Consider the following 13,182-nt stretch of genomic DNA (forward strand, 5'->3'; position numbering starts at 1 on the left):
GGGCATATAACGTAATCTCGGTGAGACCGATTTTGGTAATAGACACACAGAGAGTTGGTCAGGCAAACTCGGTAGGACCGATTCGCTCATCTCGATTGGACCAAAACGTTACGAAAAGGAAACAGAGTGTTTGCATTGCAATCTCGGTGGGACCGATCGCTCATCTCGGTTTGACTGAAACGTTACGAAGGGAAACCGAGAGATTACAATCCCATCTCGGTGAGACCGAGATCCCTATCGGTGAGACCGAAAAGACTAGGGTTTCTGGCAGTGGCTATGTCAACTGAACTCGGTGGCTCTAGATATGAAATTTCGGTAGGGCCGAGTTGGACTTTTTGGTTTGGACATATGTGGATGTGAGAAAGTAGTGGAGGGTTTGCGGAGCATATCACTAAGCATTTTGAGCAAGAACCTCATTAAGCAACTCCTCACCCCTTCTTAATAGTATTGGCTTTTCCTATAGACTCAATGTGATCTTGGATCACTGAAATAGAAAATGTAGAGTCTTGTGCTTTGAGCTTGAGCCAATCTTTTGTCCTTAGCATTTTGAAGGGTTCACTTTCTAATCCATGCCATGCCAGTCATTGAGCTTTCCTGAAATTTTTATCTTGAAATAGCATTAGCTCAATGAGCTATATGTTGTTAGAAATTACCAAAACCACTCAGGGATAGTTGCACTTTCAAACTCACGGCAGGAGGAGTATATAATTGCACCACCTTCATCTCTAAGCACCATGCCAGCTCCTGCTGTGTTGTCCACTTTCGAAAAAGAGCCATCATTGCTCAACGCCACCCAGCCCGCCAGCGGAGGCTCCCAGGCAAGGTTCTTTCGCTCCCAGCGCACATGTGATAACGGACTGTTCTTGCTTAGTTGGTCAGCTCCCATTTTACCTTTGACATGATCAGCATGAGGGCTGGCTTGTACAACTAGCGGGGAGGTAATATAACTGGAGAGAAACCGGGTCGACACCTTGATGGGTGGCGGACGTTTATTGTGGACGATCTCGTTGCGCACATGCCAACATCTCCATAGCGTCATCATCGTACACAAGCGCCCTTCCTCTGACAGCTCCGCCAACACATGGAGGGGCCAATTCGTCCCTGTGTTCACTAGCCTCCGGACGTCTGGAATATCCCATTGTTTTGCCATTGCTCGCCACAGCTCGACTGCTCGTGGGCACCTACATAGAGCATGGAATGTGTCCTCCGGTTCGGTAGCACACAACGGGCACAGATTAGAGACTTCAAGTTTAAGACGGTGCTTATTAGTTCAAGTGGGTAAACAATCAGTAGCCACACACGCCACGCAAACACACGCACCTTCGGAGGAGCAGGGCACCTCAATAATAAAGCCCAGACGACTCGTCGCCAGTCCGGTCCCTGCTCGCCGCGACTGAGGATTGATGAAGACGATCGTCGAGAGCCAGCCGATACGCGCTTCGGGCAGAGAAAATACCATTCCGTTCTGGTTCCCATGCCAGGACGTCCGCACCAAGCCGAGGTGAAGTGTGAATTGAGTCATTGCACAGACCTGTGAAAAGAAATAGAAAAACGCAGCCGACCACGGAAAAAACAAAGGCCCACTAGATGTGAGGCTTTGGAAAGGAATGTGAGTGGATTACAAAGAGAGAGAAAACAGATCGCCAGCCCAATATCACGAAAAAAACACGACAATGACTCGACCTCGCATTAGCAACGACCTGGACATGGCGAACCAACTTGTGGTTGGATGGTTAGAGAGATTATGGTATCCCGGCCCATTAAGGTTCAAATCCTGGTGTTTGCATTTATTTCTGGATTTATTTCAGAATTTCCCGCGATGCGCTTTCAGTCGGAGGAGATGTTTCCGTCGACGTCGAGGCGTCTACGGTCACTTCGTAAATTTCAAAATGATATGCCGGCTCAATCTTTCGGAGATGCTCACAGGGTAGGGGATGTGTGTGTTCATAGGGATAAGTGTATGCGCGTATATATTGATCATAGCTGATAGCGTGATGCCACATGGGGGATAAAGCAAAGACAAAAAATCAAGCAAAGAATCACCAGTCGGCACACGGCTGTCAGGGACACAATAAAGAATGCAACATGTGCATCATTACATTAAAAGTCGCATAGCGTAGCGTAGGAGCACGAACCTCCTCAACTACACGAAAGCCCACAAAGCCGGAACTCTCTCTCTCGAGCAGCCCAAAAAAACAAGTCACCCGTCCAGATCCCCCAAGTCCACCCATCCGAGATCTCCCAAATCCACCCGACCAAGCCATGGCCGGCGGCGACGAGGAGGCCACGACGGCGCTGCTGCCGCCGCCGGCGGGGTCGGCGGAGGCGGAGCGCCCGCCTCCCCCGCCGGCCGACCGGCTCGGGGTCGGCTACCTCATCTTCTTCACGCTCGGCGCCGGGTTCCTGCTCCCCTGGAACGCCTACATCACCGCCGTCGACTACTTCTCCTACCTCTACCCGGGCGCGCCCGTCGACCGCGTCTTCTCCGTCTCCTACATGCTCTCCTGCCTCCTCCCGCTGCTCCTCATCGTGCTCGTCTTCCCCAAGTCCAGCGCCCCGGCCCGCATCAACACAGGGCTCACCCTCTTCACGCTCGCGCTCCTTGTCGTCCCCGTCATGGACGCCGTCTACGTCAAGGGCACCCCGCGCCTCTACGGCGCCTTCGACGTCACTGTCGCCGCCACCGTCATGTGCGGCGTCGCCGACGCGCTCGTGCAGGGCGGGGTCATCGGCTTCGCCGGGGAGCTCCCCGAGCGCTACATGCAGGCTGTCGTCGCCGGAACCGCCGCTTCAGGTCCCCTTTCTCCCCCTCTGTTTTCTTCCGGTTCGTTTGTTTTTGCCCTGTAGCTAGTTTTCTGAATTGCCCCTAGACTAGAAACTGGTTTGGTTGTTTGTTCAGAAATCAGGCAGCATACAGCCTTATCGAGCTGAAGAGTTTGAGAGTATAAACTGACAGTGCAGCAGGTACTATAAAATCTGTTAGAACAACCAATAAGTGGTTTCAAATTTCAGTGGAGCATATATAGATTGTGCTTTGCCGACTTTGGAACTTGCTAGCATCTACTTTGTTTGTCAAAATGTCGGAGGCATATATTAGGATCTATGTGATGGGCTGATGCTAGATGCATTGTTTTCATGATCTGTGTTCCACAGGTGTACTTGTCTCAGCACTTCGAGTGATCACAAAAGCGAGCTTCCCTCAGGACCCCAATGGGCTAAGGCAAAGCGCAATCCTGTACTTCATGGTTGGCATGGTGGTCATGATCATCTGCATAGTGTGCTACAACGTGGCGCGCAGGCTTCCCGTCGTGGTGTACTACAAGAACATCAAGCAGAGGGCTCAGAAGGCGGAGGTGGGCGGCGGCATGACGGGGCCTGCCTGGAGGTCGACGCTGTGGAGCATTGTCGGGACGGTGAAGTGGTACGGGATAGGAGTGGTTCTCATCTATGCAGTCACCCTGTCCATATTTCCGGGGTTCATCACGGAGGACGTGCACTCGGATGCGCTCAAGGACTGGTACCCCATCATGCTCATCAGCGCCTACAATGTGTTTGATCTCATCGGCAAGTGCCTGCCGGCCATCTACCTCCTGCAGAACTCCAATGTTGCCGTTGCCGGTTCGTTCGCGAGGCTCCTGTTCTATCCCCTCTTCTATGGCTGCCTGCACGGACCCAGCTACTTCCGCACCGAGATCCCGGTCACCGTGCTGACCTGCCTTCTCGGGCTCACCAACGGGTACCTGACCTCCGTGCTCATGATCCTCGCGCCCAAGGCCGTGCCCATACACCACTCCGAGACCGCGGGGATCGTCATAGTGCTGTTCCTTGTGGTTGGGCTGGTCCTCGGTTCGTTTGTTGCTTGGTTTTGGGTCATCTGAATGCATGGGGCACCTGCCATCCGCCCGCGTATTTCGTATCTGTGTACCATAGCACGCTCTTCTTGCTGATGCTTCATTTTGCCCACCAAAGGGTATGTAATTTCTCAACTGTGCAAATGTATGTAAATTTCCATTTCATGAAAGGATGACCACTGTTCATATCAATTCCTCAGCCCCCAGTCTCAGTTCCTATGAACTTTCCTTCTTCTTTTCTTCATTTATTGGCACGCCCTGAATCCCATCTCCTACCCTGCCCTCTTCTTCCTCTTCCATGTTCCCTTGCTCCTGTTCCTCCTCTGCCCAGCAATGGTTCAGGAGCAAAAGTTCAGAGCGGATGAATTGATGGATTTCTACAGAGTACGTAGCTATCCTGCAGGTTATAGAGCCGTCTTTGCTTCACTTAATATTGCTACTTATGATCGTGGGAACCATATAATTTTCTAAAGTTCTGTAGTTCTATACCCTTGGTGCTGAGTTCTGATTTTCCTTAAATACTCTCTCTGTACATACATTTGGTCACTTGTAGCTTACGCTTTCTGTTGGCAGTTGAACACGAAGTTGAAGAAGTTTTTGCATATAATTGAGAACTCTCCAGTTTACCCAGTTATATACTCCGTATATGATAGCAACAGGTAAACCAATTTTATGGTATTATGGTTGCATTTCTCAACTTATTTCTCTTACAAGGCGTGTGGCCTTTTCGCAGGTATATTTTGTTGAATCCTGAAAGATCATCATGTAGAGCATATCTTTTCGCCGGAAACCACAGACCTCATGTCTAGATGATAATTGAAAGAAGTGATAGATTTCAATCTTTTGCCATATAACACTTGGTTTTTCTGATGCACATTGCAATGTTCTTTGAAGCTTCCAGTCAGGATTTCTTTGAAGCTCTGACAGTCAAACATCACTATCACAGTATGTCCAACCCCTCCGCTGGTACACGTTGCCACTTTTTGAAGTTCTATGCAAAAACGAGCGTACACACACACACACACTCTCTCTCTCTCTTCTATGGATAACCGTTTTCTCAAAGAAGTGGGCCTGAGCACCAAAACTCCACCAGAATCAGGCCCACGACCTCGCACCCCACAGTTGCAACACCACGGTGCTCTAGTTTTGTTTAGTACCACCTCGCCTGCGGGAGGAGGCTGGGGAGGAAGAGCCAGCTATATAATGAGCCCTCGGTGCACCCTTACAACATACTTACCTGGACGGGGTCGACGGCTGATCAAGAAGAGTCGTGGCCTAGGCTAGTGGTCCACATTGCACTTGGTGGATGCGCTGGCCTACCATCTCCCCAAGTGGGAGAGTGGACGTCGTAATTTGTGGTAGAGGGGGTACGCGTTCGCGCGGCCCCTGTCAATTCTCTAAATCAAATTTTGATCCTTGAGAGGCCTTCTACTAAGTTATGTTTAGTTTTAGTTGCATCAACTTGGCCTTCCAGAATCAGCATGTTGCAAATTACCTTTCAGTTGCCGAGGTGGCTGCTAATTAGTGGAGTATAGGATTGCTTGCAAATGTGGTCTGGAGTAGCGTGCTGGGGTCTGCTGTGCTCGCTGTTGAAGCAGCAAGGTGAGACTACCTATAATGAGAGTAACATAGGTTGCAAAATAGATGATGTAGCATGTAATTAATAAAGAAAGAGAGGTATGTAGTAACATAGCTAGTTATTGTAACATTACACATATCAAAAAAAGATGAGTCTATAGCTTAATAAATGAAGTGATGCATAATACAATATATATATTACTATCCACTGTAGAGGTAGTAACATAGAGTAGTAACATATGCATGTTACTACTCTAAATTACTCCCCACTGTGACTAGTCTGAGACAAAGCGGGGAGCTCCACTGCTTTTCTTTTGCTTTTTTCGAGAGAGGCGCACAAGCGCACTTTTGGCCCACTTGGACCCGGCCGAAAGTCCACCAGGAAACAGACCCACGACCTTGTGTTTTTACAAGTCTCCACCAGGAAACTCGCGTCCTCCTCCCATGTATATATTCCTAGACTAAAAAAAATATATATTCCTTAATTAATTCTAAAAAAGTATATAATCCTTAATTAAAGCTACTCGGTTGTTCTGAAAAAAGTACTCACTCATTTAAAAAATATAAGGCGCGGTTGACTTTTTTTGTTTTGCTCTTTGACAAAAAAAATTGCAGGGACTGTTTGACATAATTTTAACTATGATTTTCACTTGTAGCATGTCTAAATAATTAGTATAAAGATATACTATAAAATAAAACTAGTTTGCACGACAAATATGTGATACTATTTATACATGCTAGATTCATATAATTTTGTATATATTAGTGATCAAAGTTATGCATTAAAGACCGTGGAAAGTCAATTGTGTTATATTTTGGGAAGGAAGGAGTATTCGCTAGTATGCATCCACAGTAACTTTTTAACTGCATGTGTACCCGCGAAAAAAAAAATCTTTCAGCTGCATGCGATCATCATTGGCTCCAACTTGTTAAATTATTTTTTTGAGAAATCTCGCCTGCTTTATTTATTCAGAAGTAATTGTCATAGGTACAAGATTGGGGTCATGGGGATTGCCCAACCAAACATGTCTACCTATATGTAGATTACAAGCAAACTTGGCGAGATGGTGAGCTTCAAAATTGAAGTTCCTACGCTCGAAAGCAAAAGTGCAAGTGATAAAACTATTACAATGGTTCATTATTTCATGTACCAACGCAGCATTGGGGCCTCCTGTTCCCCTATTGATATCATTAACCGTCTCATGGCAGTCGGATGCCACGCAAATTCTCTACTATCCCAGGTCATCCGCCAAAGTAAGAGCCTCATGCATGCAAACGTCTCCAAGGTTAAGGGGTCCGTGATCCCATGGTAAATAATTATGGGATCATCATCTCGTACTCTCCTCTTTATATTTATTATTTGCAACATCCTCCACCTGAGCCCACGAGGCCTGACCACCGTGGATCATCTACCCAGCCCAGACAATCCATTTGAAATCAACCTTCTATGCAAAAAACGTACAAACTCTTCTCCCAAAGATCGTTTTCTAATGAACTGTGCGTGAGCACCGAAGGTTCACCAGAATCAGGCCCATGAACTTGCACCGGCTGCACCTAAAGAAAAACCCCTCTGTGTCTTGTTTGTTTAGTACCACCTCGCCAACGGGAGAAGGCAGGGGTGGGGGAGGATGCTATATAGTGATCCCTCAGTGCACTGTTGCAAAATACTTACCTGGACGGGGTCGACGGCTGATCAAGAAGAGTCGTGGCCTAGGCTAGTGGTCCACATTGCACCTGGTGGATGCGTTGGCTTACCATCTCCCCAAGTGGGAGAGTGGACGTCATAATTTATGATAGAGGGGGTACGCGTCCGCGCGGCCCTTGCCAATTCCTTAAATTAAACATTGGACCTTTATTATTGATATAGTACTAGCATTGCAGCTGCTGAAGATAAGTTGTACTAGCCGATGTCTGATTTGGCGTAATATCACAGTCGAGCAACAAATACTCCTAGCAGTACCACAGTGCACCTAGTACCTGAATGAAGAGGAGCAGGGGATCCTAATAAAATTGCAATACATATCAAACGATGAAAGGTTGCCTATAAAAGCATATAGATACCGTACATGACTAGCTAACAAGTAAAGTAGCAGATCGTATACAGCCCCTTCACAGGCAGTCTTTGCAACAGCTCCAGTAGCTTTGACAATTTCATAAGTTAGAGGGAATATGAGATATAGTCTTGGAAGATACAGTACTGAGCAAGAACTATAACCACAAGAATGTTATTGTTGTGCTCAGCAGTGAGTACGATAGCTGGTATCACATACCAGACTATGATCTGGACATTAAGTAAAGATACATAGGCAGAATAAATACATGAGAAATCGAGATGAGGTGCTTCTAGGCCGCACGGAACAATACATTTGCACTAGTTATATAATTACTGCCTGTCTAGCACGGCAGGAAATTGTGGTAATTTATATTGTGGCCCGCACGTGCCCACGTATGATTTCTGTGGGACAAGTGTGTTTAGCAGGATGTCCACATATTTTGGTTATATTTGGTCCTGCAAGATTTAAAACACTTAGCGTCACACAGCGATGAACGTAGGGTTCAGAGTACCCGTTTCTGTCTTCAGAGTTCACGTGGATATATTTTCTGTCTTCAGAGCATACAAAATTTTAGAACACCAACTGCGTACGTGCATGACTCTCAATTGCTAACATCCATGCTTCAAGAGTGTAAAAATTAATTAGAAGCATCAGATGCTAGTTTATTCAATGTGTGCTCACCGTATTACAATCTCTAGGACAATAGATAACCTGCAAAATTCAGAATAAGGAAAATTGGAGCTTCTCATAATAAAACTCCTCCCGGCGTGAGGTCCTACCTGTAACTGAAGCTTCAGGTTCAGGGTTCAGGGTATCATCAATTAGACTAGCATAGCAAAATTAACAGCTGAGCAAGCTTTCATTTCCAAAGTGAGCTATACTAGCTTGGGCACATACACATATACGATACCATGTTATGCAAGTCTGAAGCACCCACCCATTGCTTTGACAAACACATTGGCACAACTCATCTTGCAGCAGTGTTCCTACAAGTTAGTACAAAGATTTGACCATGGATGAACTTCAGATGAAAGACGCACTAGTTTGTGCACAACAAGATTATAGCCTCTCATAGTACAGAACTACTACTACTACTGCTGCTGCTGCATAATCTGAAAAACATCAATATTAACCCGAGAGGAGAGAACTGAATACATCTTCTAAGACTGCACACATCTCCCTCTGTCAGTTTGGAATCATAATCAGTCCATGGCTTCAGGTAACTCATATCAGCAAGAAAATGTTGTAGCTAGACTACGGGCTCGATGAACTCACACACACACACACGAGAGAGAGGTTTTGCGCTGCGTGCGACTTGCAGCTTTTCTGTTTCTCTGTTTATTTAACAGCTCAAGAACTAACTAACAGATCGATTCTAATCTTGCGCCATGACCAAGCTATGCGGACGTGCCATCCCACGTCCCTTGACCACGCACAAGGCTCCGTCGTTACAACCGTTGCTCGTGCCATCCCACGAGCTAGATGTAGCAATGTGCAAGCCTACCTAACTACTGCTCCGACCAGTACGTGAACACGCTCACGCTACATGGTCAGGTTTATTTGCAGAAAGCAAAAACTACGAGAAAAGAGGTGCGACAGGATTACAACTTTTCCAACAAATCACCACCTAATCCTGTTGCCTAAGATCCCTTCACTTCGACGACACCAAGGCACTCCCTCAGCAAACTGAACCTGACGCACCCTAGTGCTTTAGTGAGGAGATCGGGGAGTTGTCTTTCAGTTCCAACATGATCAACCTGCACTTTTCCATCCACGATACATTCACGAATGAAATGGAAGCGTATGCCAATGTGCTTACTCCGATCGTGATGCACCGGGTTCTTGCTCAGCGCAATCGCTGACTTGTTGTCAATGAATAGCTTCACTGTCATGGGGCCGCTCCTGGCCAGCTCGCCGTAGAGACGGCTCAGCCAGATGCCCTGGCACGCCGCCGTCGCCGCCGCCATGTACTCTGCTTCACAGGAGGAGAGGGCGACGACTTTCTGCTTCTGCGATGTTCATGTGATTGGGCTGCCGTTGAGGAAGAACACCACCCCAGTTGTACTCTTGCGATCGTTGACGTCGCCGGCGAGGTCGCTGTCACTGTACCCCACCAGCTCGGCCTCCTCCATGGTCCTCTTGTAGCAGCACCCATAGCCAGAGGTCCCTCGGACGTAGCGGAGGATCTGCTTCACCGCCGCCCAGTGCGGCGCTCTCGGCGCTTCCATGTGCCGGCTGACGATGCCGACGGCGTGCGTGATATCCGGCCTAGTGTTGCAGAGGTAGCGTAAGCTCCCAACAACACTCCGGTACTTGGTGACGTCGATGCCGCCGCCGGTGTCGCCCTTGATCAGCTGCAGCCGGTGCTCCATGGGCGTGTGACTCGAGTTGCAGTCCTTCGTCCCTGCCTGCTCCAGCACCTTTTCTGCATAGGTGCTCTGACACAGCGTGATCACGCCCTCACGCTGCTCAACCTCGATCCCCAAGTAATAACTCAGGAGGCCAAGGTTGCTCATGTCGAACAGATGATGCATCTGCTCCTTGAAGCTCTTGATTTCCTTCACGTCAGTGCCGGTGGTCACCAGATCGTCAACGTACACGCCGACAAGCAAGACACCCGCTTCGGTTGTCCTTCGATACACGGCGTGCTCCAGAGGGCTTCGTTCGAAGCCCAGGTTGGTGAGCTCGCTATCGAGCTTGGCGTTCCAGGCGCGCGGGGCCTGGCGCAGCCCGTAGAGCGCCTTGCGCAGCCTGAGCACCTTGTTCTCGTTGTCGGAGTCGATGAAACCGGGGGGCTGGTGCACGTATACTTCTTCGACCAGCTCGCCATTCAGGAACGCGGACTTGACGTCCATCTGGTGGACTTGCCACCCGGAGTGCGCGGCGAGCGCGAGCAGGACGCGCACGGTCTCCATGCGCGCCACCGGAGCGAAGACCTCGTCGAAGTCCACCCCCTGCAGCTGCACGTAGCCTTTCGCGACAAGCCTCGCCTTATGCTTCACAATGTTGCCAGTTGGATCCTTCTTGACCTTAAAGACCCACTTGAGCCCGGTGGCGACGTGACCGGGCGGGAGCGTGGCGAGCTCCCAGGTGTCGTTGCTCCTGATCGCGTCCATTTCATCTTTCATGGCGCGCCTCTAGCTGGGATCTCCTCTTGCCTCCTCAACGCGGCCTGGTTCCTCCGCGGCTAGCAAGCAGAGGTGGTTCACCTCCACCTGCTCATCCTCCCAAGCATCGTCGAGCTCCTGCTCCATGTTGGCCATGCGCCTGTACCGCAGCACAGCGCCGACCGCCGCGTCATGCCGTTCGGTGTCATGCGACGGTGGCGTCGCCCAGTTGTGGGCGCGCGGGGCCGTCGTGCCCGGCGTTGCCTGTGGTGGGCTGTCCAGACCTGGTCCTTCGGGCGTGGCGGTCTGTGGTGTTGCGCTCAGATCATGGTGCCCGCCGGTCTGCAGGTCACGGTACACCACCTCAAATGTGGCGCATGGCGTAGGCGTCGCGTCAGCGCCGCCGCTCCAGTCCCATCTTCGGTGCTCCTCGAACACTACGTCGCGCGTGACGCGCAGCTGCTTCGTCGCCGGGTCGTACACCCGGTAGGCCTTGGCGCCGTCCTCGTAGCCGACGAAGACCATGGGCGTCGAGCGATCAGCCAGCTTGTCGATGCCGGGGCTGAGGCGCTTCACATGTGCTACGCATCCTAACACACGAAGATGATGTACCTTGGGCTTCCGGTTGTGTCACGCCTTGTACGGAGTTCGCCCATCCAGGCTGCGTGTGGGCGCGCGGTTCAACAGATAGACCGCGGTGCGCACGGCCTCGCCCCAGAAGATCGCCGGCACGCCCATGCTTTTCAACAGACAGCGCGCCATCTCCACCACCGTTTGATTGCGGCGCTCGACGACACCGTTTTGCTGTGGCGTGTAGGGAGCGGTGGTGCAATACTTGATGCCGTGGTCATCGCAGTACTCCCGGAACGCGGCGGAGTTGAACTCGCCGCCACGATCGGAGCAAAACGCCAGGAGCTTCCTGCCCGGCGTCGCCTCCGCGAGCGCCTTGACCCGCTTGAAGCGCTTGAACGCCTCATCCTTGGACTTGATCACCTCGATCCACATGAAACGGCTATGATCATCGACCATTAACAAGAAATACCTATTCCCGCCCGCCGTGGCTGGTTTGATCGGCCCGCACAGGTCGCTGTGGACCAGTTCGAGCCCACGCTCGACGCGATACTTGGACGCTTGCGGGAACGGGACGCGGTGCTGCTTCCCAAGGGCGCACCCGTCGCAGAACTCCTCGACGCGCTCGATCGACGGCACGCCCTCCGCCATGCCTTTCTCAGCGAGAGCACGGAGAGAACGGAAGTTCAGGTGGCCGTAGCGTCCATGCCACAGCCAGGCCTCGTCCTGCATGACGGACAGGAGGCATACAGGCGCCGCCATCTTCAGCCTGATGGTGTACAACCTATTCTTGGAGCGCGTCACCTGTGCGAGCAGCGCGCGATCGCGGTCGAACAGCTCCAGCACACTGTCTTCGACCACCGTCTTGCACTCGAGCTCGTCCAGCTGGCCGAGGCTCACAATGTTGCTGCGCAGCCTCGGGATCAGTTACATGTCCGTGAGCGCCCGGTGGCCCTTCTGCCTGCACTCGAAGACGATCGTGCCGCGCCCGCAGATGCTGACGGGCGATCCATCGCCGAATTTTACCGTGCCCTTGACAGACTCGTCGAGCGTGGCGAACAGCTCCTTGTCACCGGTCATGTGGTTGCTCGCGCCGATGTCGAAGTACCACACACCGGCGCCCGCGTCCACCGGCACGACGCGCTCCTCGTTGAGGTTCACCACCTCCGTGGCGCCCGGACTTGCTCCGCGGCTGCCGTTCGGCGCCAGCGCCGCGCCTGTTGGGGCGTCAGCGCGCCCGCTGTTCTCCTCCGGCGCAGCGTCGTGCACGACCTCGTCGCACACCGGGCTAGCAAGATTGCCGGCTGGTCGTCTTCTCCTTGCGCGAGGTGGGCCTCCTCGCTGCCTTCACGCCGCTCCTGGTGCGGCTTGTAGCACTCGCGGGCGAAGTGCCCCCACACGCCGCAGTTGTGGCACTTGCCATTGCGCTTCGGCGCCTTGTCTCGCTCGCCGCCATTGCGCTCGCCGCCACGGCCACGTCCGCCGTTCCCACCAGAGGAGCTGCTGCCCTGTACCTTGTCCTTCATACGGGCGTGCCACTCCTATTCAATGAGAAGTAGGCGGTCACCCGAGCCGCCGTCGTTGTTGTCCTCCTCCAGGCGATCCTCGACGACGTGCAGCCGGCCGGTGAGCTCATCTACCGACATGGTCGTGACGTCGAGCATGGTCTCGATGGCGATGGCCACCTGAGAGTACTTGGCTATCGATGGCGATGGTTGATGACATGGACATTCTACCAACAAGACTAACATACAACTTGTTGGAGATGCTCTTACCTGGACGGGGTCGACGGCTGATCAAGAAGAGTCGTCGCCTAGGCTAGTGGTCCACATTGCACTTGGTGGATGAGCTAGCCTACCATCTCTCCAAGTAGGAGAGTGAACGTCGTAATTTGTGGTAGAGGGGGTACGCGTTCGCGCGGCCCCTGCCAGTTCTCTAAATCAAATTTTGGTCCTTCCTACTTTAGTGGTTCTTTGTGCTGAATTCACGTTCAGTTTCATTTACTACTTTTCGCGCGGCCCC

General features: G+C 51.3%; 1 protein-coding gene and 3 non-coding genes across 4 annotated transcripts; all 4 read left to right on the top strand.

Moving 5' to 3' along the window:
• The first annotated feature begins 2,120 nt into the window (after positions 1–2,120).
• ENT1 (equilibrative nucleotide transporter 1) lies at positions 2,121–4,043 on the top strand. The gene is made up of 2 exons (XM_048680450.2): positions 2,121–2,794; positions 3,154–4,043. Exons 1-2 carry the CDS (start codon positions 2,263–2,265, stop codon positions 3,876–3,878), a joined length of 1,257 nt encoding a protein of 418 aa, XP_048536407.1. The 5' UTR covers positions 2,121–2,262; the 3' UTR covers positions 3,879–4,043.
• Positions 4,044–5,080: 1,037 nt separating this feature from the next.
• LOC125517727 (U1 spliceosomal RNA) lies at positions 5,081–5,240 on the top strand. The gene has a single exon (XR_007287770.2). It is a non-coding gene; the product is annotated as a U1 spliceosomal RNA (small nuclear RNA).
• Positions 5,241–7,093: 1,853 nt separating this feature from the next.
• On the top strand, positions 7,094–7,253 carry LOC125517842 (U1 spliceosomal RNA). Its single transcript, XR_007287842.2, has one exon. It is a non-coding gene; the product is annotated as a U1 spliceosomal RNA (small nuclear RNA).
• Positions 7,254–12,927: 5,674 nt separating this feature from the next.
• LOC125517784 (U1 spliceosomal RNA) lies at positions 12,928–13,087 on the top strand. Its single transcript, XR_007287794.2, has one exon. It is a non-coding gene; the product is annotated as a U1 spliceosomal RNA (small nuclear RNA).
• Positions 13,088–13,182: the final 95 nt, after the last annotated feature.

This window comes from Triticum urartu, chromosome 6A (assembly GCF_056163025.1).
Source record: "Triticum urartu cultivar PI428250 chromosome 6A, HENAU_Tu73, whole genome shotgun sequence".
In the NCBI taxonomy this organism is placed as follows: Eukaryota; Viridiplantae; Streptophyta; class Magnoliopsida; order Poales; family Poaceae; genus Triticum; species Triticum urartu.